The sequence below is a fragment of the Pongo pygmaeus genome, chromosome 12 (assembly GCF_028885625.2).
Source record: "Pongo pygmaeus isolate AG05252 chromosome 12, NHGRI_mPonPyg2-v2.0_pri, whole genome shotgun sequence".
Taxonomy (NCBI): domain Eukaryota; kingdom Metazoa; phylum Chordata; class Mammalia; order Primates; family Hominidae; genus Pongo; species Pongo pygmaeus.
The window spans coordinates 77,858,449-77,882,888 of record NC_072385.2 but is presented as its reverse complement, the minus strand read 5'-3'; the positions used below and the strand labels follow the sequence as shown (position 1 = coordinate 77,882,888).

The following is a 24,440-nucleotide window of genomic DNA, read 5'->3' as shown; positions in this document are numbered from 1 at the left end:
TAACACTGCAATTTCACAGATCAAGAGCTCTAGAATTTTAAAGAATATATTTGGGTTTTCAAATGACAAGATACCAGGTTACATTTCTTGTATGGTAAGAGTTTGATTCAGAAAAGATCAGGAACATTCACATTCAACATTTACTAGGTACCTACTCTGCATCAAATGTAGTGCTAGCTACATTCATAGAAGTTAATTTAGCAGTAACCCTGTGAGCTATCATTATTACAAGTTTATTGAAAATAAAGCTGAGAAGCAATGAGAGTAACATTTATTTGAGATCTTCAACCAAAGTTAAAAAAAATGTCTATTATTTCTTTTAACGCTTTTAAAATTAAAAAACACATAGTAATAGTGGTTCTGTGCAAAGGGGACTTTCTCTTTCCCCGAAACAGTTCTGGGAGGCTTTGGAGAAGAGGTGGCATTTGAACTTTGGGTTAGAAGAAGACCACCTGCTATGAGAGAGCATTCTAGGTCTAGAGAACAGCAGCTGCAAAGTTCAAAGTCCTTTGAATTCTTCTTTTTTACAGATGTGATGCCTCTCCTCTTTGACCTTTAATCCCAAGAAGCAGGAGTCAGGCCATACCTTATTAAAGCTGCCCTCAGCAAAAAAATAAAATAAAATAAAATGAAATTTACCTTTTAGTTGTTCCTCCGTATCTAATCTTATTTTGTTAACAGCTTCATCTCTGGAAACCTAAAGGAAAGTTGAGGTTCAGTTATTACATATACATGACAACATTTAATATTTCTGTTTTCTAATTATTATACAATGAACACATTGTGAATTACTCAGATTTCTTTAATATTCTTTAAAATATTGGAATTAGTTCTTGATTTATGACAAACACTGCATGTTAATTCATTCAAATACATTTGTACACTCCCCTAAAACTTATATTAAAAAGAAAAGAACTTTGGGTGGCCAAGGTAGGCAGATCACTTGAGGCCAGGAGTTCGAAACCAGCCTGGCCAACATGGCCGTCTCTACTAAAAACACAAAAGATAGCTGGGTGTGGTGGTGTGCACCTGCAATCCCAGCTACTTGGGAGGCTGAGGCATGAGAATTGCCGGAAGGCGAAAGTTGCAGTGAGCTGAGATCACGCCACTGCACTCCAGCCTGATCACGCCACTGCACTCCAGCCTGGGCGACAGAGAGAGACTGTCTCAGAAACAAAACAAAACAAAAGAATGGAGAAACAATTAGGCTTTTGTTAGCTTTTCATTTAGAGGTTTTTAATAAAAATAGGACTAGCATTCATAAAGAAAATTACATGAGTTATGACAAAAATGTATTCCTAGGGCAATTATAGAAGACAAAACTCAGGTATACCTACTTTGTCATGCTCGTAATCTGTAAAAACTGCATAGAGTCTCTCCATAGCAAGTCTATTTAAGCACAAAATAAATGTTAGCATAATAATATCTGGAAACATGAGGCAGTTTCTATTATAAACAAAACTGAAATATTTAATAATAATCAGCTAAAACTTTAATAAATACTTCAGAAAGAATTAAAAATTTATATTGCTATTTATCATTGCTAATCTGTTTACTATTTATGGTATAGAACACAAATTTCTTTCTCCCACTCTCTCAGGGGAAACGACATGTGGTATCCTGTCCTTTTCTTCTTAATTGTTCAATTAATTTCACCTTTCACATACTCTTTTTAACCTCTTCCTTTCTTCATTCTACCCATTTTGGCTCAATTATCACATGAAACTCTTTTGCTAGGAAGAGTTAATTTAATTTCCAACACATGGCTGTGCAACTGACATTAAGGGAAAGTATTAACCTTTTCAATTTTTTCAAATAAAATAATTTTCCAGTGATTCATTTACATTTACTGAGTGTCCACCTAACGTTCTAAGCACTGGGTATGTAACAGTGATTACATCTGATTTCTTTTTGAGAATTCCAACAGTTTCCTTAGATATTCAAATATCTTATGTTTTATTCTCTTTTTCCCAGATGTGGAGAGATGTGGTGATTACCTGAATCTTGACCAATAAACACACTCTTTCATTTGAGATTCAAAGTTAGGTCTTACAAGAGTGATGTGGGCTTATCCTTTTTAAGGGAGTAAACAGATATTTATGGGAATGACTCTTAAAACAGAAAAGTGCTATTTATGAAGTAATGCATGGGCAGTGCTTCCATGGGAAGTTTCTCTCCCATGAGGAAATTAAATCTGATGACAATTTCACATTTTCATTTGCACAGATGTTCTTACTTATGAGTATGTTTCACAATCTCTGGCGAAGGGGTAAATAACTTCTGAGGTGTCCTCTTGGTAACACCAGTTTCTTTTACCAACTGCTGAATGCCCTGAATTATTTGTTGGGTATATTTCACTCCCACTTTGATAGCATGGCAAAAGTCCTGCTGTAAAATGTTCTCTGCAGAGGCTTCCAACATGACTATTTAAAGGAAAAAGAAAAAAAAATGACTGCCATCGAAGCTCTTAGTAATACATTTTCAACTACCATGACATGACATAAATATTATGGATCAATTTTACTTCTTAGTGATAGATCCACCTTGATTTCTTTCCTCAGAATCAACATATTTCCAAAATGTAAGCAGCGGCAAATGAATAAAGACACCTTGATATCTGTATTTAGGTTTATATTCTCCTTAAGTTTAAGGAGGGATTTCCCATAAAAAATGAAACAAAAAAAAGAGAAATTATATATATATTTTAAAAACAAGTTTTATTGAGCTATAAGTCACGTAAAATAAAAATTAAATCTTTTAAAGTATACAAGTGCATTTGTTTTTAATACTTTTTTTTTTTTGAGACGGAGTCTCGCTCTGTCGACCAGGCTGGAGTGCAGTGGCGTGATCTCGGCTCACTGCCAGCTCTGCCTCCCAGGTTCACGCCATTCTCCTGCCTCAGCCTCCCGACTAGCTGGGACTACAGGCGCCCACCACCACGCCCAGCTAATTTTATGTATTTTTAGTAGAGACGGGGTTTCACCGTGTTAGCCAGGATGGTCTCGATCTCCTGACCTCGTGATCTGCCCGCCTCGGCCACCTAAAGTGCTGGGATTACAGGTGTGAGCCACCGCCCCCGGCAATACATATTTTAAATAAAATGTAAAAATATCCAACACAATAGGAATCTAATAAATATTTCCTGTTTAACAATTAATTGTCATATTGTCTAATTCTTGCACAGATGGGGAAATCTCTGAAGTGATCCTGTTTCAAGTAAGCCAACTAAAGGACTGAATAATAGAATTTTTTCTATTGCATTAGAAATAGCTAAAGCAAGTTTTCTAAACAGAAATGAAAAAATAAGAGAAGACATCGTGGACTGTTAGAAAGGAAAGAAAATCAGTATGCAAACTAAGAATAAATATAGAGGCTGGGCGTGGTGGCTCACACCTGTAATTCCAGCACTTTGGGAGGCTAAGGTGGGCAGATCACCTGAAGTCAGAGTTTGAGACCAGCCTGGCCAACATAGCGAAACTCTGTCTCTACTAAAAATACAAAAAAATTAGCCAGGCATGGTGGTGGGTACCTGTAGTCCCAGCTACTCAGGAGGCTGAGGCATGAGAATCACTTGAACCCAGGAGGTGGAGGTTGCAGTGAGCTGAGATCATGCCACTGCACTCTAGCCTGGGCGACAGAATGAGGCTCCATCTCAAAAAAAAAAAAAATAAATAAAAAAGAGAGAAAAAGAGTAAATACAGAGCAATAAGCTTTTCTTTCCCTCTTGAGTTTTCTAAATTATGTTTGACAGTTGAAGCAAAAGCAAAAATTGTAACACTGCCTGATACAGTTCTAACTGTAGAAGAAAATGGTAACAATTGCATTCCAAATGGGAGAGGGTAAAGGGAAATAAGGTTTCCATATTTTGCACCAGGCCTGAAGAAATTTCCTCTGATACCATGATACTGAGATGGCTATATTCTTTTTCTCATCTATATTTCCAGGATATCCTCTCACTTTGACAGGATTAAACTGGGGATTTTTAAAAATTCATTTAATGGGTGTAAATTATATCTCAATAAATTGCTTTTAAAAATCAAATATGTGGCCAGGGGTGATGGCTCACGCCTATTGTCCCAGTACTTTGGGAAGCCAAGGTGGGAGGATTATTTGAGGCCAGGAGTCTGGGACCAGGCTGAGCAACACAGCAAGGTCCTGTTCCTATAAAAACTCAGCTGTGGTGGTGTGCCTGTAATCCCAGCTATTCTAGAGGCTGAGGCAGGATGATCACTTGAGGCCAGCAGTTTGAGGCTAGGCTATAGTGAGCCATGATCACGCCACTATACTCATACTCTAGTCTGGACAACACAGTTGAGAAGAGTTGAGAACCAGATTCAAAAAAATATATATATAGCTGGGCATGGGGCTCATGCTTGTAATTCCAGTGCTATGGGAGGCCAGGACAGGAGGATAGCTTGCGGCCAGGAGATTAGCCTGGGCAATACAGTGAGATGCTATATCTAATAAAAATAAAGGTAAAATTAAAAAAATAGAATATGACAAAGAAAAATGGATACCCCCCAAATAAATTCTGTTTTCACTCATTAAACTTTAATGCAATTCCTTTTAAAAAATACTTTCTAAGAAAATTCCTTTAGCCAGGTGTGGTGACATGTGCCTGGATTCCCAGCTACTCAGGAGGCTGAGGACAGATGATCGTTTGAACCCCAGAGTTTGAGGCTGTAGTGATGTATAATCACACCATTACATTCCAGCTTGGCAACAGAGTGAGACTGTCTTAAAAAAAAAAAAAAAAAAAAGACAGAAAGAACACTCCTTACAGTTGAGTCTACAGAGCTGTGCTGTCCAATATGGTAACTACTAGCCACATATGGCTACTTGCATTTAAATTATTTAAAATTACACAAAATTAAAATTTTGGTTCCTCAGTTACTTTAGCCACATCTGAAGTGCTAAGTAGCCACATGATCAGATATAAAACATTCCCTTCACTGCAGAGTTCTACTGGACAACACTGCCATCGATGCTAAAAATTTAAACAGAAAAGCTTGTCAAAATGATTGCTATAGGCCCAGCATGGTGGCTCAAGCTTCTAATCCCAGCACTTTGGGAGGCCAAGGCAGGTGGATCACCTGAGGTCAGAAGTTTGAGACCAGCCTGGCCAACATGTTGAAACCCCATCTCTACTAAAAATAAAAAATTAGCCAGGTGTGGTGGCACGCGCCTGTAGTCCCAGCTACTTGGGAGGCTGAGGCAAGAAAATCGCTTGAACCTGGAGATGGAGGTTGCAGTGAGCCGAGATCGCGCCACTGCACTCCAGCCTGGGCAACACAGTAAGACTCCATCTCAACCAAAAAAAAAAAAGAAGATTGCTATAAACTGTCAACCATTTTAGCAGTTGAAGATGAAGGAGTTTTGAGATTAGCTGAAGCTATGAATTCTAGACCCAAAATATCTTCTAAAAACTTGTTACTGGTATACTTTTTCCTGACTTATATCTTCTCACACACAGAAATATTAGTGATATTAAATATACCAGTAGAAAACAAGCATCTAAATGGTACTGTTCAGAATGTTGGTGTTGAAGTAATCCGGCAGCTGACAGCACGGAGTAATTATTCTTGCCCTATAAGATTATACTCTAAAGATTTGGATGACTGCCCGGGAGTGGTGGCTCACACCTGCAATCCCAGCACTTTGGGAGGCCGAGGTGGGTGGATCACCTGAGGTCAGGAGTTTGAGACCAGCCTGACAAACATGGTGAAACCCTGTCTCTACTAAAAACACAAAAATTAGCCAGGTGTGGTGGTGCACGCCTGTAATCCCAGCTACTCAGGAGGCTGAGTCAAGAGAATCACTTGAACCTGGGAGGAGGAGGTTGCACTGAGCCGAGATCATGCCACTGTACTCCAGCCTGGGCAACAGAGAGAGACCTGGTCTCCAAAAAAAAAAAAAAAAAAAAAAGAGATTTGGATGACTAAATGACTAAATATTTTAATAATGAAATAGTAGCAATTACTTTTTTATATTTTTGTATCAAAGAAGTTCCATGATGGTGGTATTTCACTTGGACCCGATGTTAACTTTAACAGGTAAACAAGGGGTTAAAATGCATATTTGATGCATCTTTATGAAAGCAGAGAGAGCTGGCTGAATAGCTGCATGGAAATAGTGATGCAAAAGTCATAAAATGGAGGCTGGTAATTCCTAAAAACCATCTCCTTACAGGTTGGTTCTGAATCACTCTCAGCCTCCCTCGACCCAAGACTACTCTCGAAATTTATGCACTCTAGAGTCTCATTCTTCCCTCCTGAGAGCAACAGGTGAGAAGAGCCAGCTGGAAGTCGGCCTATGGGGTATCTACGGCATGCCATATGTGCAGCAAAGATTCCTTGGTTCTGCTGGGTGCAGTGGCTCACGTCTATAATCCCAGCACTTTTGGTGGCCGAAGCGGGCAGATCACTTGAGGCCAGGAATTCAAGACCAGCCTAGCCAACATGGCAAAACCCCGTCTCTACTAAAAATACAAAATTAGCTGGGTGTGGTGGTGCACGCCTATAATCCCAGCTACTTGGGAGACTGAAGCAGGAGAATCACTTGAGCCTGGGAGGCGGAGGTTGCAGCTGAGATCGCACTACTGCACTCCTCTACCCTGGGCAACAGAGCGAGACTATGCCTCAAAAAAAAAAAAAAAAAGATTATTAGTTCATTCCTCTAATGTCTACTTACAATTAGAAGGGTTCAAACTTTAAGGCAGATAGTGGCTATATGACCAATTAGCAGCAGGTTTATTTCTGTGTCGTTTTTGTTTTCTGTTTGTTTTTGTTTTTTGAGACAGAGTCTCACTCTGTTGCCCAGGCTGGAGTGCAGTGGCGCGCTCTCGGCTCACTGCAAGCTCCGCCTCCCGGGTTCATGCCATTCTCCTGCCTCAGCCTCCCAGTAGGTGGGACTACAGGCACCCGCCACCACGCCCGGCTAATTTTTTTGTATTTTTAGTAGAGACAGGGTTTCACTGTGTTAGCCAGGATGGTCTCCATCTCCTGACCTCATGATCTGCCCGCCTCGGCCTCCCAAAGTGCTGGGATTACAGGCGTGAGCCACCGCACCCGGCCATTTCTGTGTCTTAATGATAATGGCAGGTATTAACTGTATGCTTATTAGGTACCAGTAACATGCTGGGCACTTTGCAAATCTTGACTCTTATCTTCATAACTACCCTGTAAAGTAATGAGACTAGTTTACTAATAGCGAATAAACAAACGCCGTAACTTTCAGCAAAAATTCAGATGCAGATGAACAGGAAACCAATACTTTGCTCAAGGCTCCGAGATGCTCAAACATGAGGTAGACATCATCTATTATTCATGGCTTCCCCATTCTTTGGAATATCCTCTCTACATTTTGACAGTTACTCACAGTACGAATCCCACCTTCTGGAGGCAGAATACAAAAATCATTTCCTTGCCTCGCTTGCAGTCGAGGGTATAGTCATGTGCCACAGTTCTGCTCAATGAGATGTAAGTAGAAACTGCTGTGTGGGGATTTCTGGGAAAGTTGCTTAAAACGCAGGTTGACTTACTCAACTGCCACACACCTTTTTGCTATTCCCTTCTTTTTTTTTCCTCTTGCCTATAAGTCAGATAAGTTGGCCAGAGCTCTTCATGCCAGTTCATAAGCGTGAAGATTAGGCCACATCTTGAGGATAGCAGAGGAGAAAGCTAAAAGGAATCTAGATTTTTTAAGATGTCATGTAAACACTATTACTGTCCTAGATTTACCACCTCTGAATTTCTTTTACCTGAGAGAAAAATAAAGTTTCCATCTTGTTTAAGTCTTGTTTATTTGGTTTGACAACACAACCCCCAACTAATATGTGGGGATTTTTCTAACTTATAGAACCTAATTTTAACTTCATCAGTGGCTAACATACCAGAAGAAGAAGCTGGAAATGAGATGTTTCACATATTACTTGTACAAAAACGCAGTAAAAGTTGAATAGTTTGTTTCATCAAAATGTTCCCACATCAGAAGACCCTATGTCAAAAAGTCCCACACATCAAACATCACATAGCAGAATAAACCAACAATAAAAGCCCTTAAATAATTTGTCCAAGATCACATGATTATAGGGGCAGAGACAGGTTTCAAATCCAGGTCATTCTGACTGCTAAAGCCCATTTTCCTTCCACAGAACAAGGACCTGATTTTCGTTCATGTAAGTATGACATTTCTGTCAAAGGAGTAAGTGAAAATGGCCCATGGTCAATGCATTTCTTCTATTTTATTACCAGTTTTCCACCTAGTAGAAACAGGTCATTTCTCAAGAGGATACCAAGCAGACTTAGAATGAAATAGCTAAGTTATAATATTTAAACTAATAAAATGGTTACTACCAGACTTAGAACTTCTATTTTTAAACTAAGTTATTTAGACTAATAACTTATTAGTCTAAACATAATTACTGAAATGATCTTGGTAAATATTTTTGTATATTTTAAATAAAATTGAATAAAATTCTATAATTTTAGGTATCATTTGATATGAAGCAAGAGCACTACAGAAATAGGACAGAGATAAAACATAACAAAAATTTTTATGGCTACCAACAAAACATACACACAGAGTTTAAATTCAGTTTAAGAAGCCAGAACTTGTAAGTAAAATCCAGAACAAATGTGGTATTTAAAACAACTTACCAATCTGACTTTTAGGTGCTCCAGCAACCACTAAATTTAAAGTACTAGAAGACATTTCTTTTCTTGTTGGGTTAACAACACATTCTCCATCAATTATTCCTATTCGTACTGCCCCTAAAATGTATTAGAATATTGGCAACTGTTTAATGGAAATTCCCAGTTTTCAAGACATTATTCCAGTCATGGCTTCAACCCTATCTTTGATTGTGACCACAGAATAAAATCCATGTTTCTACCACGGTATTTGAGACCCACAGAACATCCTACCCCACCCTACCTTCTGGCCTCACTGGACCACTCTTAACTGCTCAAATATACCACTTCTTCCACACCTCTGGGATTATGCTCATGTTTGTCCTCTGGTCTAGCCAGTATTCTCTCTAAGGCAAATGCTTAACACCAGATCCTACTAAGGTTCAGCTTACACAAATGACTACTCTGGGGAGCACTCCTTGACAACCTGACCACACAAAATCAAACCTGCTCTTCTCTATCATATTCTTAGCACTTTGACTATGTCTTTATAATAACACTGATTATAAATAATTATATGTCTCCTTTATGCTGAAAGCAAGAACTGCATCTTTCATCGTTGTATTGCTAGGGCCTGCTCTGCCTAGGACACATGATATTTACTCAATGAGTCATTTTTATATTGCATGATTACGAACTTGTAACAGCCATAAGTTACATTAATTTCATCCTGAAGGAGTACATACTCTGATATATCAATTTCCCAGTTAAAAAAAAAAAAAAGAAGTCCTCTAACAGAAAGAGACAATTATGAAGTCAAAATATCTAGGGGCATAAAATCTGTAACACCGTAACATATGCTATTAGAAACAGAACCCAAGACAAGGATGAAAATGTCTGAAAGACCTGAAAGGAGACTTAGAACGTCATCTACTTCAATTCAGGAAGAGGTAATACATCAGAGCCATATGCCATTGCTGTAACATGGTCACTACTACTTACTGAAAAAAATACACATATGATTTCTTACTTTTAAATCCTAACTTACCAACAGGTCCATTCCAAGGAATATCTGATAATGAGAGGGCTACGGAAGCTTAAAAAAGGAGAAAAATAAGGGCCGAAATTAAAATTTCATTGCTTTAAAAAAATCAACACTGATAATTTAATCTCTACTTTTATACTTACCGCCATTAATTGCTAGGACATCAGGCTCATTAACACCATCTACTGCTAACAGATTACACAGAACCTGGTAAAAGGGAAAAAATTTGATTTGGAAGGGTTATCATTTAGGTTAACATCCTGGCCTAAAATACAAGAGCACTATATGGCTAAAAGCAGGGGCTTTGTAGCCAAACCTCTTAATTTTGGCTATCATTTAACTAAATGCTTGACATTGGATAAATTACTTAAATTAAACCTCAAAAGCTTCCTCATCTTTAAAAAGGAAAAACAGGCCAGGCGTGGTGACTCATGCCTGTAATCTCAGCACTTTGGGAGGCTGAGGAGGGCGGATCACCTGAGGTCAGGAGTTTGAGGCTAGTATGATCAACATGGTGAAACTCTGTCGCTACTAAAACGACAAAAATTAGCCGGGTGTAGTGGCCGGTGCCTGTAGTCCCAGCTAATCAGGAGGCTGAGGCAGGAGAATCTCTTGAACCCAGGAGGCAGAGGTTGCAGTGAGCTGAGATCGCGCCATTGCACTCCAGCCTGGGTGCCAGAGAGAGAATCTGTCTCTAAATAAATAAATAAATGGGAAAAATAATGGCATCTTCCCAAAGAGTTCCTATGAGAATTAGATAAATACTGTAGGTAAAGCACTTATCGCAGTCCTCGCATGTTGCAACTATTCAGTAAATGTTAGCTATTTCTATCATATAAAAATATTTTCTAGGCCAGGCATGGTGGCTCATGCCTGTAATCCCAACATTTTGGGAGGCCAAGGCAGGCGGATCACTTGAGGTCGGGAGTTCAAGACCAGCCTGGCCAACATGGCAAAACCCCGTCTCTACTAAAAATACAAAAATTAGCCACGCCTGGTAGCGCACGCCTATAATCCCAGCTACTGGGCAGGCTGAGGCAGGAGAACCACTTGAACCCGGAGGCAGAGGTTTCAGTGAGCTAAGATCGCACTATTGGATTCCAGCCTGGGCAAAAAGAGCGAAACTCCATTTAAAAAAAAAAAAAGGCTGGGCGCAGTGGCTCACGCCTGTAATCCCAGCATGTTGGGAGGCTGAGGAGGGCAGATCACGAGGTCAGGAGATCGAGACCATCCTGCCTAACACGGTGAAACCCCGTCTCTACTAAAAAAATGCAAAAAATTAGCCAGGCATGTTGGCAGGCGCCTGTAGTCCCAGCTACTCAGGAGGCTGAGGCAGGAGAACGGTGTGAACCTGGGAGGCAGAGCTCGCAGTGAGCCAAGATCACGCCACTGCACTCCAGCCTGGTCGACAGAGCAAGACTCCATCTCAAAAAACAAACAAACAAACAAACAAAAAATTTCTGTTGGCCAGGTGCAGTGGCTCAGGCCTATAATACCAGCACTTTGAGAGGCCGAGGCAGGGGATCACTTGAGGTCAGGAGTTCAAGACCAGTCTGGCCAACATGGCAAAACCCCATTTCTATTAAAAATAGAAAAAATTAGCTGGGTGTGGTGGCAGGCACCTGTAATCCCAGCTACTCAGGAGGCTGAGGCAGGGAGAATGGTTTGAACCTGGGAGGCAGAGATTGCAGTGAGCCGAGATCGTGCCATTGCACTCCAGCCTGGGTGACAGAGGGAGACTCCGTCTCAAAAAAAAAAAAAATTTCTGTTTATAAGCATAGATGAAACAAACTTTATACTGCAATAATGTGCCCATGTCATGCACTTATGAAAAAAACTTCCGTGACCAGGTGTGGTGGCTCATGCCTGTAATACCAGCAGTTTGGGAGGCTGAGGCAGGAAGGTTGCTTAGAGCAGGAGTTCGAGACCAGCCTGGCTTACACAGTGAAACCCCCTCTCTACAAAAAACAAAAAAACTTAGATGGGTATGGTGGTTTGTGCCTGTAGTCCCAGCTACGTAGGAGGCTAAGTTGGGAGGATCACTTGGGCTCAGGAGTTTGAGGCTGCAGTGAGCCATAATCATGCCAACTGTACTCCAGCCTGGGCAACAGAGGTCCTGACTCAAAACAAAACAAAACAAAACAAAAAAACACACAAAAAAACTTCCTGAGGCTGAGGCTGTGATATTCTTGCAAAGGCATATTTACAAGGTGTATTTATTTATTTCAAATGAATAAAATGGTTACTTAAGTATATGTGTCATTATCCTGAAAGAAAATATTATTCAGAAAGTATTAACATATAATAAAGTAGAGGTTCAGAGGATCCAGCAATAAAATTAGGTAATAAAAATTAGTTATGTTGGTTGTCCTATTCCCAGCCTGATCTGGTCTCCACTCACTCTAGTCACGTTGATCTTCTTTTTAAACTCACTAATTTCTTTCCTGCCTCTGGGCTTTCAATGCTTCCCTGACACACTTTGGTTGGCTAACTCCTACTCATATTCAGGTGTCAACTCAAACAGACACTAAATAAATGTTAGCTTTCTAAAAGTAATATCTTTTGGCCAGGCACAGTGGCTCACGCCTGTAATCCTAGTACTTTGGGAGGCCGAGGTGGGTGGATCACGAGGTCAGGAGTTCAAGACCAGCCTGACCAACATGGTGAAAACCGGTCTCTATTAAAAATACAAAAATTAGCTGGGCATGGTGGTGCGCGCCTGTAATCCCAGCTACTCAGGAGGCTGAGGCAGGAGAATCACTTGAACCCGGGAGGTGGAGGTTGCAGTGAGCTGAGATCATGCCATTGCACTCCAGCCTGGGCGATACAGTGAGACTCCATCTCAAAAAAAAAAAAAAAGTACTATCTTTTTTCAAAAACTTAATGTAAAATATAACAGCATCATAAAAAATTCTTATGTTCTTTATAATGTTTAGTCTAGGAAATATTACAGAGATTCAATAAGTAATTTTTGATTGATGTGGCAACTAAAAAACCTAAAGCAGAATCTACCTGTGTATCATAGAAGTAGCCAGCTGGAAAGAGCGGTCTAATTGAACGATCTGCCAAAAGAAAAAAAAGACATTAAACCGTACTGACAGAGTTGCTTTACAGTTCAAAACTTTTGAACTAATACAGATAGCCATTCAATATGTTTTCAAGAAAAATCCCCTTGGACTGATTTACTAAGAGGGACACAGATAAATGTCAGTGCTTCCATTATTACATACCATGCCCTAACAACAAAAAACAAACACAGAAGGAGCACATTAACAATAAAGATTGGGGAGCAATTTTTCATTCTGGTTCCACAGGCAACAGTTACATATATAAGCAGAGCAAAGAGACTTAAGATCAATAGCAGACCAAAAGAAAATGCTTCCTTGCTACTTTGTGTCTGAAGACTGTATATAAATATACATAAAACAGCAATTTCTGGCCGAGTGCAGTGACTCACGCCTGCAATCCCAGCACTTGGGAGGCTGAGGCAGGCGGATCATGAGGTCAGGAGTTCAAGACCAGCCTGACCAACATGGAGAAACCCCATCTTGACTAAAAATACAAAAATCAGCCAGGCATGGTGGTGGGCGCCTATAATCCCAGCTACTCAGGAGGCTGAGGCAGGAGAATCACTCAAACCTGGGAGGTAGAGGTTGCAGTGAGCTGAGATCGCGCCATTGCACTCCAGCCTGGGTGACAGAGCAAGACTCCGTCTCAAAAAAAAGCAATTTCTGGGTAGAAGAGCTATAAATTACATATGATCCCACAATATGTAGGGATGTTAAAGATTGGAAAGATTATGGACATATTTCAGTAGCTGATGAATATAATGTTTAGGAATTACTATTCTGAACATGAAAAAATGTACTAGGAATAGATTCAACAGAGTAGAGGCAAGGGCCAAAAAATTCATATGCTGAATAGAGATTTACTCATTTAGTCAACAAATATTAATTGAATGCCTATTCTGTGCTAAGCACTATAACAGGTACAAGGGATTCAACAGTGAAGAAACAAAAGCTTTTCTCTCTCATAGTGCCCACATTTGAGTGAGGGAAGAGAAAGAGTGAATAATCTTAGGTGGTGTTAATGCTATGAAGGAAAACTTAAGGCATATTGTAGAACACAGATGCAAGAGAAGAGATGCTAACATAGGCATATCAGAGAAGATGAATGCCTCTATGTTAATATCTTACCTATTATTCGACTTGTAAGAATTTCTTTATCAGAAGTACCAATCTCTCTTCTCAGATAGTTTGTGGGAATTCTACCTGCTGCAGCAGCTTTTTGTCTGTAGTCAACCTGAAGCAGCAATTAAAAAAAAAAGTTCATATAATTCTTTTTGCAGAAACAAACTATACTGTAAGAACTACTATATGAATGCTAATTCTCCCGAGGTTGCTAACAACACAGTCTAGACTCAAAGTAGAAAATGTTATTTACTAAGCATCTTGTATCTTTTGGGGAGAGGAAAGTTGATACAAATGTTTCTGCAAAGTGATTTTAAAAAACGTTCAGGTGCAGTGGCTCATGCCTGTAATCCCAGCACTTTGGGAGGCCAAAGCAGGAGGATCACTTGAGGCCAGGGGTTTTAGAACTGCCTGGGTAACATAGAAAGACCTTGTCTCTACCCCCAATAAAAAAAAAATTAGTTGGGCACAATGGCCTGCGCCCACAGTCCTAGCTACTCAGAAGGCTGAAGGAGGAGGATTGCTTGAGCCCAGGAGTTTGAGGCTGCAGTGAACTACGATCACACCACTGAACAACTCTAGCCTGGGTGACAGAGCAAGACCCTGTCTCTTAAAAAAAAAAAAAAAAAAAAAAGTCTTCTACTCAACAGCAAGAGTGGAAGACTCACTATTTGCCACAGATGCTCATTCTGATCAAGTCAAACATTGCTTTTTTTGGTATCAACTCTGTTAAATATAATTGTACCCCCATTTTCATAATAGAAGGGAGCTATAAAATTCTAATGAGCTCATTACTAAACATATACAGTTGTCTCTTGGTATCCCTGGGGGATTGGTTCTAGGACCTCTTGTAGATATCAAAATCCATGGATGCTCAAATCCTTGATGTAAAACACCATAGTATTTGTTTATAACCTATGTATATCCTCTCATATACTTTAAATCATCTCTAGATTACATATAATCCTTAATAAGATGTAAATGCTACGTAAATAGTTTTTATACCATATTGCGTAGGGAATGACAAGAAAAAAAGTCTGTACATATTCAGTACAGATGCAATTTTTTCCCCAATATTTTCGATCCCTGGTTGGTTGAATCCATGGATGCAGAACCCAAGGACATGGAGGGCTGACTGTACTTGCAGAGTCATACTGAAGGGAAACTATGAGGGCAATGAATTCATTGCTTATTCAATGTCAAAGTACTCATGCACTTCCAATCTTCTTGTCAACTTATGCACTTGGACGTTCCAAATTCTAAAGTATGCTTAATCCTAGCATTTGCTTATGAAGCAGTTTATACTCTTTTAATCAATCAGTATCAAAAAACTACAAAAAATTCTTTGTCCTGCAAGTTTGTATTTTCCACTCACTAGACACTGGCCAAAAATATTATATGTTCTACACTTACTTAGACCATATTACAGTTTAGATAAATCAGCAAATACTTACCACCAAAGGCATAAACTGGGAAGGCGAAGGTTTTGTTTTACTGACTGCTGTGACCATTACTGCAGTGTCACCTGACTTAAACATAAAGAACAACACTGGTAAGTTCCTTTGAAAGCAGATATTATCATCTAAGTAGCAACTGAATAAATCCTTACTCCAATTAAACTCAAGAAAAGATATCTAATTCTATGACATGATTATGAAATAAAAATTATTCACAAGTAGTCCAATCTTGATCTCTGAGCTTTTCAAAAGCTATTCAATCAAAATAAGGAAAGATTAACTGGTAATTTAGTCATATCCAATGAATTGAATAGTATTCTCTACTTCTTATGTGGCTATACATAAGGAAAAATTCCCCAATTATTACTATAGAAGAAAATACCAAAATCACTTTCTCTAGAAAAGCACAACAGAATTTATTAACGCATAAAACAGAAGCCCAAGTTTGGAAAGGATGTTAAAGGTCGCTTAATATGGCTGGGCGCAGTCACTCACAATTGTAATTCCAGCACTTTGGGAGGGCAAGGCAGGTGGATCACGAGGTCAAGAGATTGAGACCAGGCCAGGTGCCGCGGCTCACGCCTGTAATCCCAGCACTTTGGGAGGCTGAGGCAGGCGGATCACGAGGTCAGGAGATCAAGACCATCCTGGCTAGCACGGTGAAATCTTGACTCTAGTAAAAATACAAAAAATTAGCTGGGCGTGGTGGCAGGTGCCTGTGGTCCCAGCTACTCGGGAGTCTGAGGCAGGAGAATGGCGTGAACCCGGGAGGCAGAGGTTGCAGTGAGCCGAGATCATGCCACTGCACTCCAGCCTGGGCAACAGAGCGAGACTCCATCTCAAAAAAAAAAAAAAAAAAAAAAAGAGATCAAGACCATCCTGGCCAACATGGTGAAACACTGTCTCTACTAAAAATACAAAAAATAGCTGGCTGTGGTGGTACACGCGTGTAGTCCCAGCTGCACGCCTGTAGTCCCAGCTGTACACGGGAGGCTGAGGCAAAAAAAATCGCTTGAACCCGGGAGGCAGAGGTTGCAGTGAGCCAAAATCGCACCACTGCACTCCAGCCTGGAGACGGAGCAAGAGTCCATCTCAAAAAAAAAAAAAAAAAAAAAAATAGGTCACTTAATACATGCAGCTCTCTGGACTCTGGTTGTTTGGAATGATTCTTACAATAGAAATTATCTTAATAGTATCTGAATTAATTTCCAGTACCAAAATTCTAAGTAGTTACACGATGTTGTAGTTACATATTTAGTATGAGTCTCCGTAACCATTTTTAAGATGAATTTTAAAAATCTGGACTTTTTACCTGTACTACAGCAGAGCCATCTGCAAATCTGGCCAGCTTTCCAGAAGATATTTCTAATTTCCTGTTTAAAAATAAAAATGCAATACAAGAAGACTTAGGTCATCTGTACAATTCTTGCTTAGTATAAAATAATAAAAGATTCTAAGGGAAGATTCTAACCCCCCACCCACCCACTCCACCAACAAAAAGGAGCAGAATCCATGATCATTATCAAAAGTAAAAGTGGAATTTAAGAGTGGCTTAAAGAAGAATACAGAAACTAAGGCACAGGATTGATGTGAACAGGAAAGTCTTTTGGAGGTTCAGAAGTTAACTGCTTCCCTAAATGTTAATACCCATGTACCATCCATTTTTTTGTGGGGGGGTGGTCATTGTGCCTTGTATCTTCTTTTTCTTTTCTTTTTTTTTTTTTGAGACAGAGTCTTGCTCTGATGCCCAGGCTAGAGTGCAGTGGCACAATTACAGCTCACTGTAACCTTAACACCTGGGCTCAAGCGATCCTCCAACTCAGCTTCCTGAGTAGCTGGGACTACAGGTGCACACCACTACACTTGGCTAATTTTAGTTTTTGTATGGATGAGATCTTACTATATTGTTTAGGCTGGTCTTGAACTCCTGGCCTCAAGCAATTCTCCCGCCTTGGCCTCCCAAAGTGCTGGGATTACAGGTGTGAGCCACTGTGCCTGGCTCCATTTACCATTTTAGTAAAGTCTCTTATCATCTCTCACCTTGTTGACTACAGTAATATTTTAACATACAAACAGGATTGTTTCCCTACTTAAAAATCCTTTAGCCAGGCGTGTTATCTCCCACCTGTAATCCCAGGACTTTGAAACGCTGAGGCAGGCCTGATCACCTGAGGTCAGGAGTTCAAGACCAGCCTGGCCAACATGGTGAAATCCCATCTCTACTAAAAATATCAAAATTAGCTGGGCATGGTGGTGCGTGTCTATAATCCCAGCGACCACGGAGGCCGAGGCAAGAGAACTGCTTGAACCCAGGAGGGGGAGGTTACAGTGAGCCGAGATTGTGCCAACGCACTCCAGCTTGGGTTACAGAGTGAGACTCTGTAACAAAAACAACAACAACAACAACAACAACAAAAACTTTAGAATTTCTCCCAATGCTTTTAGGACAAAATATAAACTTCTAAATATTGCCTATAAGGACCTTCATGTCCAACAGAAGGGAAAGAATAATCTTCAATTCAATGAGGAAAGAGTAGTCTTTTGAGGCAATAGTGGACAACCGGATGCAAAAAAGAATGAGTCTTCATAAATTAACTCAAAATGGATCCTAGACCCAAACGTAAGAGCTAAAACGATAAAAGTCTTAGAAACAAAACACAGGAGTAAATCTTCAGAGACTTGGGCCACACAAAGTCTTAAATATGACATCAAAAGCATAAATGACAAAAGAAAAAAATAGGTTAAGCTGATTTCATCTAAATTTAAAACTTTAATTAAGAAAGTAAAAGAAACGCCATAGATTAAGAGAAAAATATTTGCAAACCATGTATCTGATAAGGGACTTGTGTTTTAATATCTAGAATATTTAAAGAATGCTCACAATTCAACAATAAAGACAACTGAATTTTAAAACTTGGCAAAGGACTTGAACAGACATGTGTCCAAAAAAGACAAATGGCTAGTAAGTACATAAAAATATGCTCAATATCATTAACTCTCAGGGAAATACAAATCAAAATCACAATGAATACCACTTGACACCTGTTATGAATGTTCTTTGTAGCATTATTCATAATAGTTCCCAATGGAAACAACCCAAATGTCCATCAACTGATGAATGGATAAGCTAAATGTGGTATAATCCATACAACTATTATTCAGCGATAAAAAGGAACAAAGTACTAATACATGTTACAACATGGATAAACACTGACAACATTATGTTAAGTGAAAGAAGGCAGTCACCAAAGACTATGTTTCCATGTAAGAAATGTTCATAATAAGCAAATCCAGAGATGGAAAGTAGATTAGTGGTTGCCTGGGGCTGGGGAGAAACGCTAAGTGACTACTGCTAATGAATTTCTTTTTAGGGTGATAGAAGTGTTCTAAAATTGATGGTGGTAATGGCTGCAAAACTTTGAATATACTAATATCCATTGAATTGTACACTTTATTTATCTGTATTTACTTATTTTGAGATACGGTCTTGCTCTGTTGCCCAGGCTGGAGTGCAGTGGTGCCGTCTCAGCTCACCGCAGCCTTGACCTCCCAGGCTCAAGTGATCCTCCCATCTCAGCCTCCTGAGTAGCTCGAAATACAGGTATGCACCACCACGCTGGGCTAATTTTTAAATTTTTTGTAGAGATGAGGTCTCACTATGTTACCCAGGCTGGTCTCAAACTCCTGGACTCAAGCAATCCTCCTGCCCTGGCCTCCCAAAGTGCTAGGATTACAAACATAAGCCACTGCTCCCAGATGAGTTGTACACTTTAAATGAACTGTATGGTATGTGAATTATATCTTAATAAAGGTGTCTTACATACATGAAATAGGCAGCACTATTAGCCTTATTCCCCAGTTTCAGCAGAGAATGCAAAAAGAGGTTAATGAGGTCTTGAAACAGACCAGCAAAACTTGTCAAAGAGCTCAAGATTAATCAAAAGGTGTTTTGAGATGAAACCAAGTCAGTGACCCCTGAAGATACAGAGGAAGATGTTCTGTCACGTGAACTCAGCTTCGGCAACATTCTATCATAGTCTGGTGCTGAAAATGCACAAACCAAACACAAGCATGTAGAGAGGCCCAATGCCCTACCCCAAGTAAGATTATTCTGTCCTTCACATACCAAAGAGATGAAGGAACAACCCTTAATATTTTCACCTATTAAATACCTTTGCCAGAAGTCTGAGTTAATGAAAAGCATATTTATCTATTCAGTTAGACTCATGTTGTTAAGTTTGAAAGTCAGAACAAAGTATGTACATTTAATATATGTTAATAAATACAATGATTTTGTAGTATCAAATTCTTGACTCTGAAATATTAGTTTTTTTAAAAACTCAGGGAATATTTGAGAAATTCTAGTTGGGTTTCTATTTATTCAACACAGATGTTATAATGATGAAAGCCTACAATAAAATGGGTCTCCTCTGACTGATGGGAATGAGGTACAGAGAGGAGGCTGATGCTGGATTAATACGTGGAGTAGATGGAAGGAATGAGATACTCAAAACCAGTCACACTGTGTAGTATCACAGACCTACAACAACGTATAGCTGAAATCAGTATTAAGTAATGGTTTCATGTGGCAAATGTAAATTTGACATCTTGAAATTTTGTTTAACCCTGAGTAACATGCCACCAGTGCTTCTCAAAACCTACCAGGAACTGGCATTCTGTCTACCAACGTAAATTCTGAATACCTAAGTGATCTCTGTGAAGGGGAGTGGAGGATCTTTAACTAGACGGAAGTGGGCCCAAAACACAGGGAAGAAAAACTGTGAAAGCTACAGTTCTACTCTACTAATGGGGCTACTGCCTTAGCATTTTGCCCACTGTGGCATATTCTGTTGAATATCCTCAGTGATTTGATGCATAGTAGATGCTCAATAAAAGCTTGCTGAAACGAAAATTAAACACCTGCCTCCAAGGTTACTGTGAGCATTAAATATACTATCCGAAAAACACCTACAATAATTATATAATCTTCCAGAATGCAGTAAAGAATACATATGATAACAAATATAATGTGCCTGGTACATAGTAGTCACTCAATAAATGTTGCCAATGGCAAACAAGACAAAAATGAAAGAATTTATCCAGCAAGTATGATATTTTATGAGTCTAGTTATTTCAATACATGACACGAGTTTAAAAAGAACTACCTACAAAAGAGGAACAAGTTGATTAATAAATGAAAGAGTCAAAGTAGATTATTTATGGAAAATATGGAGGGCAGCAGCTGCATCTTGTTTTCAGTATCTAGTGCCTATCTCACAGTACGTGTCTGTTGAATGAAATGTTCTGGGCATTTCTTCGAAGCATGTGTAGTCCTTGAAGAATGGAAGAGATGTCCTCTTTCCTCAAAAATCAGAATTAATGAATGCTGGGAGTGGAATGAGCCTTAGAGATAATCTAGTCTAGGGGCGACCAAACTACGGCTCGTGGCCTATTTCTGTATTACTCTTCAATTAAAATTTTTTTTTTATATATATATATTTTTGAGACAAGAGTTTCACTCTTGTCACCCAGGCTGGAGTGCAATGGCACGATCTCAGCCACTGCAACCTCTGCCTCCTGGGTTCAACCGATTCTCCTGCCTCAGCCTCCCAAGTAAATGCAATTACAGGTGCCTGCCACCACGCTCAGCTAATTTTGTATTTTTAGTAAAGACGGGGTTTCACCATGTTAGCCAGGCTAGCCTCGAACTCCTGACCTCAGGAGATCCACCCACCTCAGCCTCCCAAAGTGCTTGGATTACAGGTGTGAGCCACTGTGCTCGGCCGTTTTTAAAAATATTTCTAAAGGGTTTGTAAACACATACACACAGTGTGTACCCCAAAAAGCCTAATATATATATTATCTGGTCCTTTATAGAAAAAGTTTCCAGACCCTTGATGGAATCCAGTCTCCACACTTTGCACAAGAAAATGGTCAATTAACCTGTTCAATGTCAATTACTTATCAAAGTTAGAGTGGGAGACCTGGATTCAAAATGATTTTTTTGCTTTTTGTATGAACTGGGGTCCAAATTTTTTCAAAGTACACATAAAAAATTTAGATATATGAATTTGCATTAGCAATTCCATTTATTCCAAAAACGATTAAAGCATACTTTTTTTTTTTTTTTTAAAACGGTCCCTTAAAAAAAAAGTATGGGCTTTGTAAGCAAGAAACAGAAATTCAAAAACCACCTAGTCCCATAATACTAACTTTTTTATTGACTCTTAGAAAGTTATCTTACCTTTTTTGAGCCTCTGTAGTCTTAACTATAAAATGAGGGTAATAGTATCTTTACGACAGGTTTAAAAAGATTGCGAGGATCATATAACTGGCGTTCAAAACACTGACTTTTCCTTTTCCTCCTAACCCAGGGTCATAGTGGCCACACTTTAGGCAATCAGTTAGATTGGATGACATAATATCTTGTACTCCTAATTTCAAGTCATCCTTCTGCCTTAGCCTCCCAAAGTGCTGGGATTACAGGTGTGAGCGCCTGACCTTTTGCCATCTCTTTGCATCGATCTTTACTTTTGTTTCTCTGTGTCCCCTTGCCTGTCTCCCTGTCACTGTCTGTCTCTCTCCCCTGCCTCCCTCTTGGTCTCTTTCTGATGACCTTGTTCCTATCTCTGTACGTGTGTGGCTCTCTCCCTGCCCATCTCTTACCATCTCTGCCTTCCTCTCCCAGGTCTTAAACGAATATTTCCACAATGTCTGTGAGCTGGACCTGGTGTTCAACTTCTACAAGGCAGGCTCCTGGTGAAGAGGAGGCTGAAGGAGCCCGAGGAGTGGGACGGGGGGGACCCGTGGTGCACTAGTCACCCGGAGCCTCTGCTGAGGTCTGTGTCCCAGCTCGAGGGGCATCAGAGCCCCAGCTTCCAGGGTCCAGGCCAGCATCCCGGGGGGCCTCGTCTCACCCACGTCAACTCGTTATCCCTAGGTGGAATGTTTCCCACTTAAGAGCCCAATGGTCCCGGAAAGTAAAGAGATCGGAAGTCAGGTGGACGGACAGAGTCGGATGGTGCAAAGAAGTCCGGCACACACCAACAGAGAGCACGACATAGCGCGGGAAGAAGGAGGGTCCAAGGAGACACATTCCAAACCCGGAAAGGGAAATTTGGAATTTAGATTTAGGGTAAGGAGAGATTAAATAGACCTGGGATACTGGGTTTCTACCCTGGGAGATGAATACGCTCAAGCTGGCTGGACAAGACGCCTTATGACAATACAGTGAACGCACGTCACTCCTTACCTGTTGCCTAAGTCCACGGCCACAGCTCGAGACCCTGTGCTACTCCATAGTGCTCGCACCAGCAACTGGGTGAGTGCCCGATCCCGCCCTGGCAGACAGAAAGGACCATCGCTCAGGGGCCGGAGCCGGAGGCACGAGCAGCAGTACCTGCAGGCCGCCATGACACCCGGCACGCGGTCAACTCAGGCTGTGCCCTGACTGGCTCACTCCGCAATCAGGGGCGGAGCCTGATGCAGTTTCGTTTCCGCGGTGCCCGAGGGACGCCGGGGTACCGGAAACCTTGGCCACCTTCTACGAAGACTAGAGAGGGTCAAACCTATCAGAACGCGATTATGTTGCAAACGATCTTTGCCTTTACGTGCCAACGAAAGGCAATTAGATAAATAAGGTTTTTGTGTGTGTACTATTGTAATTTAAAGGAGAAGTCCTAGAATAATGTAAATGTTTAATATGCAGAGTAAATTTATATTTACTTTTAATACTAGAAGTCATAGAACAACACATTATTATTATTTGGCTCTGTGAACTAAGAATTAGAATTTGGGTGGTGGGCCTTGGAAAGAGATCTCCTTCTCCCTTTCTCTGCCCTGGTTTTTATTTTATAAATTTCACATAGCAGATATGTTACTACAGCTTTGTGTTAACCAATTTACAGTAAATTCATTTTTCATCGACTTGTAATTTTAGAAATCTTTATTGTCACTTCTGATTCATTTTCATTTCCATTGCTAATAATTAGCAATTTATATTTCTGTCCCTTTTGGTCGAACTCTTAAATGCAAAATGCCAGCTACTGTTTGAAGTAAATATTTTGTAATATGAAAAAAAAAAAGTTTTTGGGATTTGAAAAATTTTTAGAGAGTGGATAAATTTCTTCCACCCCATTAATCCATTCTGTTAGAAATTCTTTATGTTTTTCCTTGAATGAACCAATGGGCATTTTCATATTATGATGTATATTTTTTGTGTAAGGTGATAACCGCCTTCCCCCAAAGAAAACCAAACAACAAAAACCCAACACTCATTCAAACACAGTTTTAAGAATTAAAAACGTTGGCTGGACGCGGTGGCTAACGCCTGTAATCCCAGCACTTTGGGAGGCCGAGGCGGGCAGATCATCTGAGTTCGAGACCAACCTGACCAACATGGAGAAACCCCGTCTCTACTAAAAATGCAAAATTAGCCGGGCATGGTGGTTTATGCCTGTAATCCCAGCTACCCGGGAGGCTGAGGCAGGAGAATCGCTTGAACCCGGGAGGCGGAGGTTGCAGGGAGCCGAGATCGCGTCATTGCAACAAGAGTGAAACTCGGTCTCAAAAAAAAAAGTCCGGGCGCAGTGGCTCATGCCTGTAATCCCAGTACGCTGGGAGGCAGAGGCGGGTGGATCACGAGGTCAGGAGACCCAGAGCATCCTGGCCAACATGCTGAAACCGCGTCTCTACTAAAAATACAAAAATTAGCTGGGTGTGGTGGCGCGTGCCTGTAATCCCAGCTACTCTGGAGGCTGAGGCATGAGAATCACTTGAATCCAGGAGGCGGAGGTTGCAGAGAGCCGAGATCGCGCCACTGCACTCCAGAGCGAGAGAGACTCCATCTAAAAAAAAAAAAAAAAAAAAAAAAAGAATTAAAAATGTTGATCCGTGATGATTTAAAAAAGAAAAAAGAATGATGAGCTCTAAACAAACAAATGATGTGGTGGCAAAGCAGCTTTCTGACACCTTGCTTTCATGAGCTATTATTACTGATTTGGGATTTCCATTCCAATAGAGGGATTACCATTAACTTTGTTTACAGATTTTTGGTGTTAAAGCAGTTTTTGCGTCTCCTCCCTTTTACTTTACCTTGAGTTGCCACAGTTTTCAAGAC

The 24,440-nt window shown here is 40.2% G+C and overlaps 1 protein-coding gene across 2 annotated transcripts in view; it reads right to left on the bottom strand.

Moving 5' to 3' along the window:
* PNPT1 (polyribonucleotide nucleotidyltransferase 1) overlaps positions 1 to 22,811 on the bottom strand; it is a 56,993-nt gene extending 34,182 nt beyond the window's left edge. Inside the window, exons 1-11 of one of the 2 annotated variants that reach the window (XM_054473850.2) lie at positions 22,575 to 22,811; positions 16,635 to 16,695; positions 15,320 to 15,394; positions 13,872 to 13,977; positions 12,688 to 12,737; positions 9,819 to 9,882; positions 9,679 to 9,726; positions 8,658 to 8,771; positions 2,237 to 2,423; positions 1,338 to 1,389; positions 640 to 697 (exon numbers count right to left, since the gene is read on the bottom strand). In XM_054473850.2, coding sequence (XP_054329825.1) covers positions 640 to 697; positions 1,338 to 1,389; positions 2,237 to 2,423; positions 8,658 to 8,771; positions 9,679 to 9,726; positions 9,819 to 9,882; positions 12,688 to 12,737; positions 13,872 to 13,977; positions 15,320 to 15,394; positions 16,635 to 16,695; positions 22,575 to 22,735 — 976 coding nt within the window. In that variant the 5' untranslated portion in view covers positions 22,736 to 22,811. Of the gene's footprint in view, positions 1 to 639; positions 698 to 1,337; positions 1,390 to 2,236; positions 2,424 to 8,657; positions 8,772 to 9,678; positions 9,727 to 9,818; positions 9,883 to 12,687; positions 12,738 to 13,871; positions 13,978 to 15,319; positions 15,395 to 16,634; positions 16,696 to 22,574 lie in introns of those variants that run through there. The other variant, XM_054473851.2, reaches the window with a different exon arrangement.
* Positions 22,812 to 24,440: the final 1,629 nt, after the last annotated feature.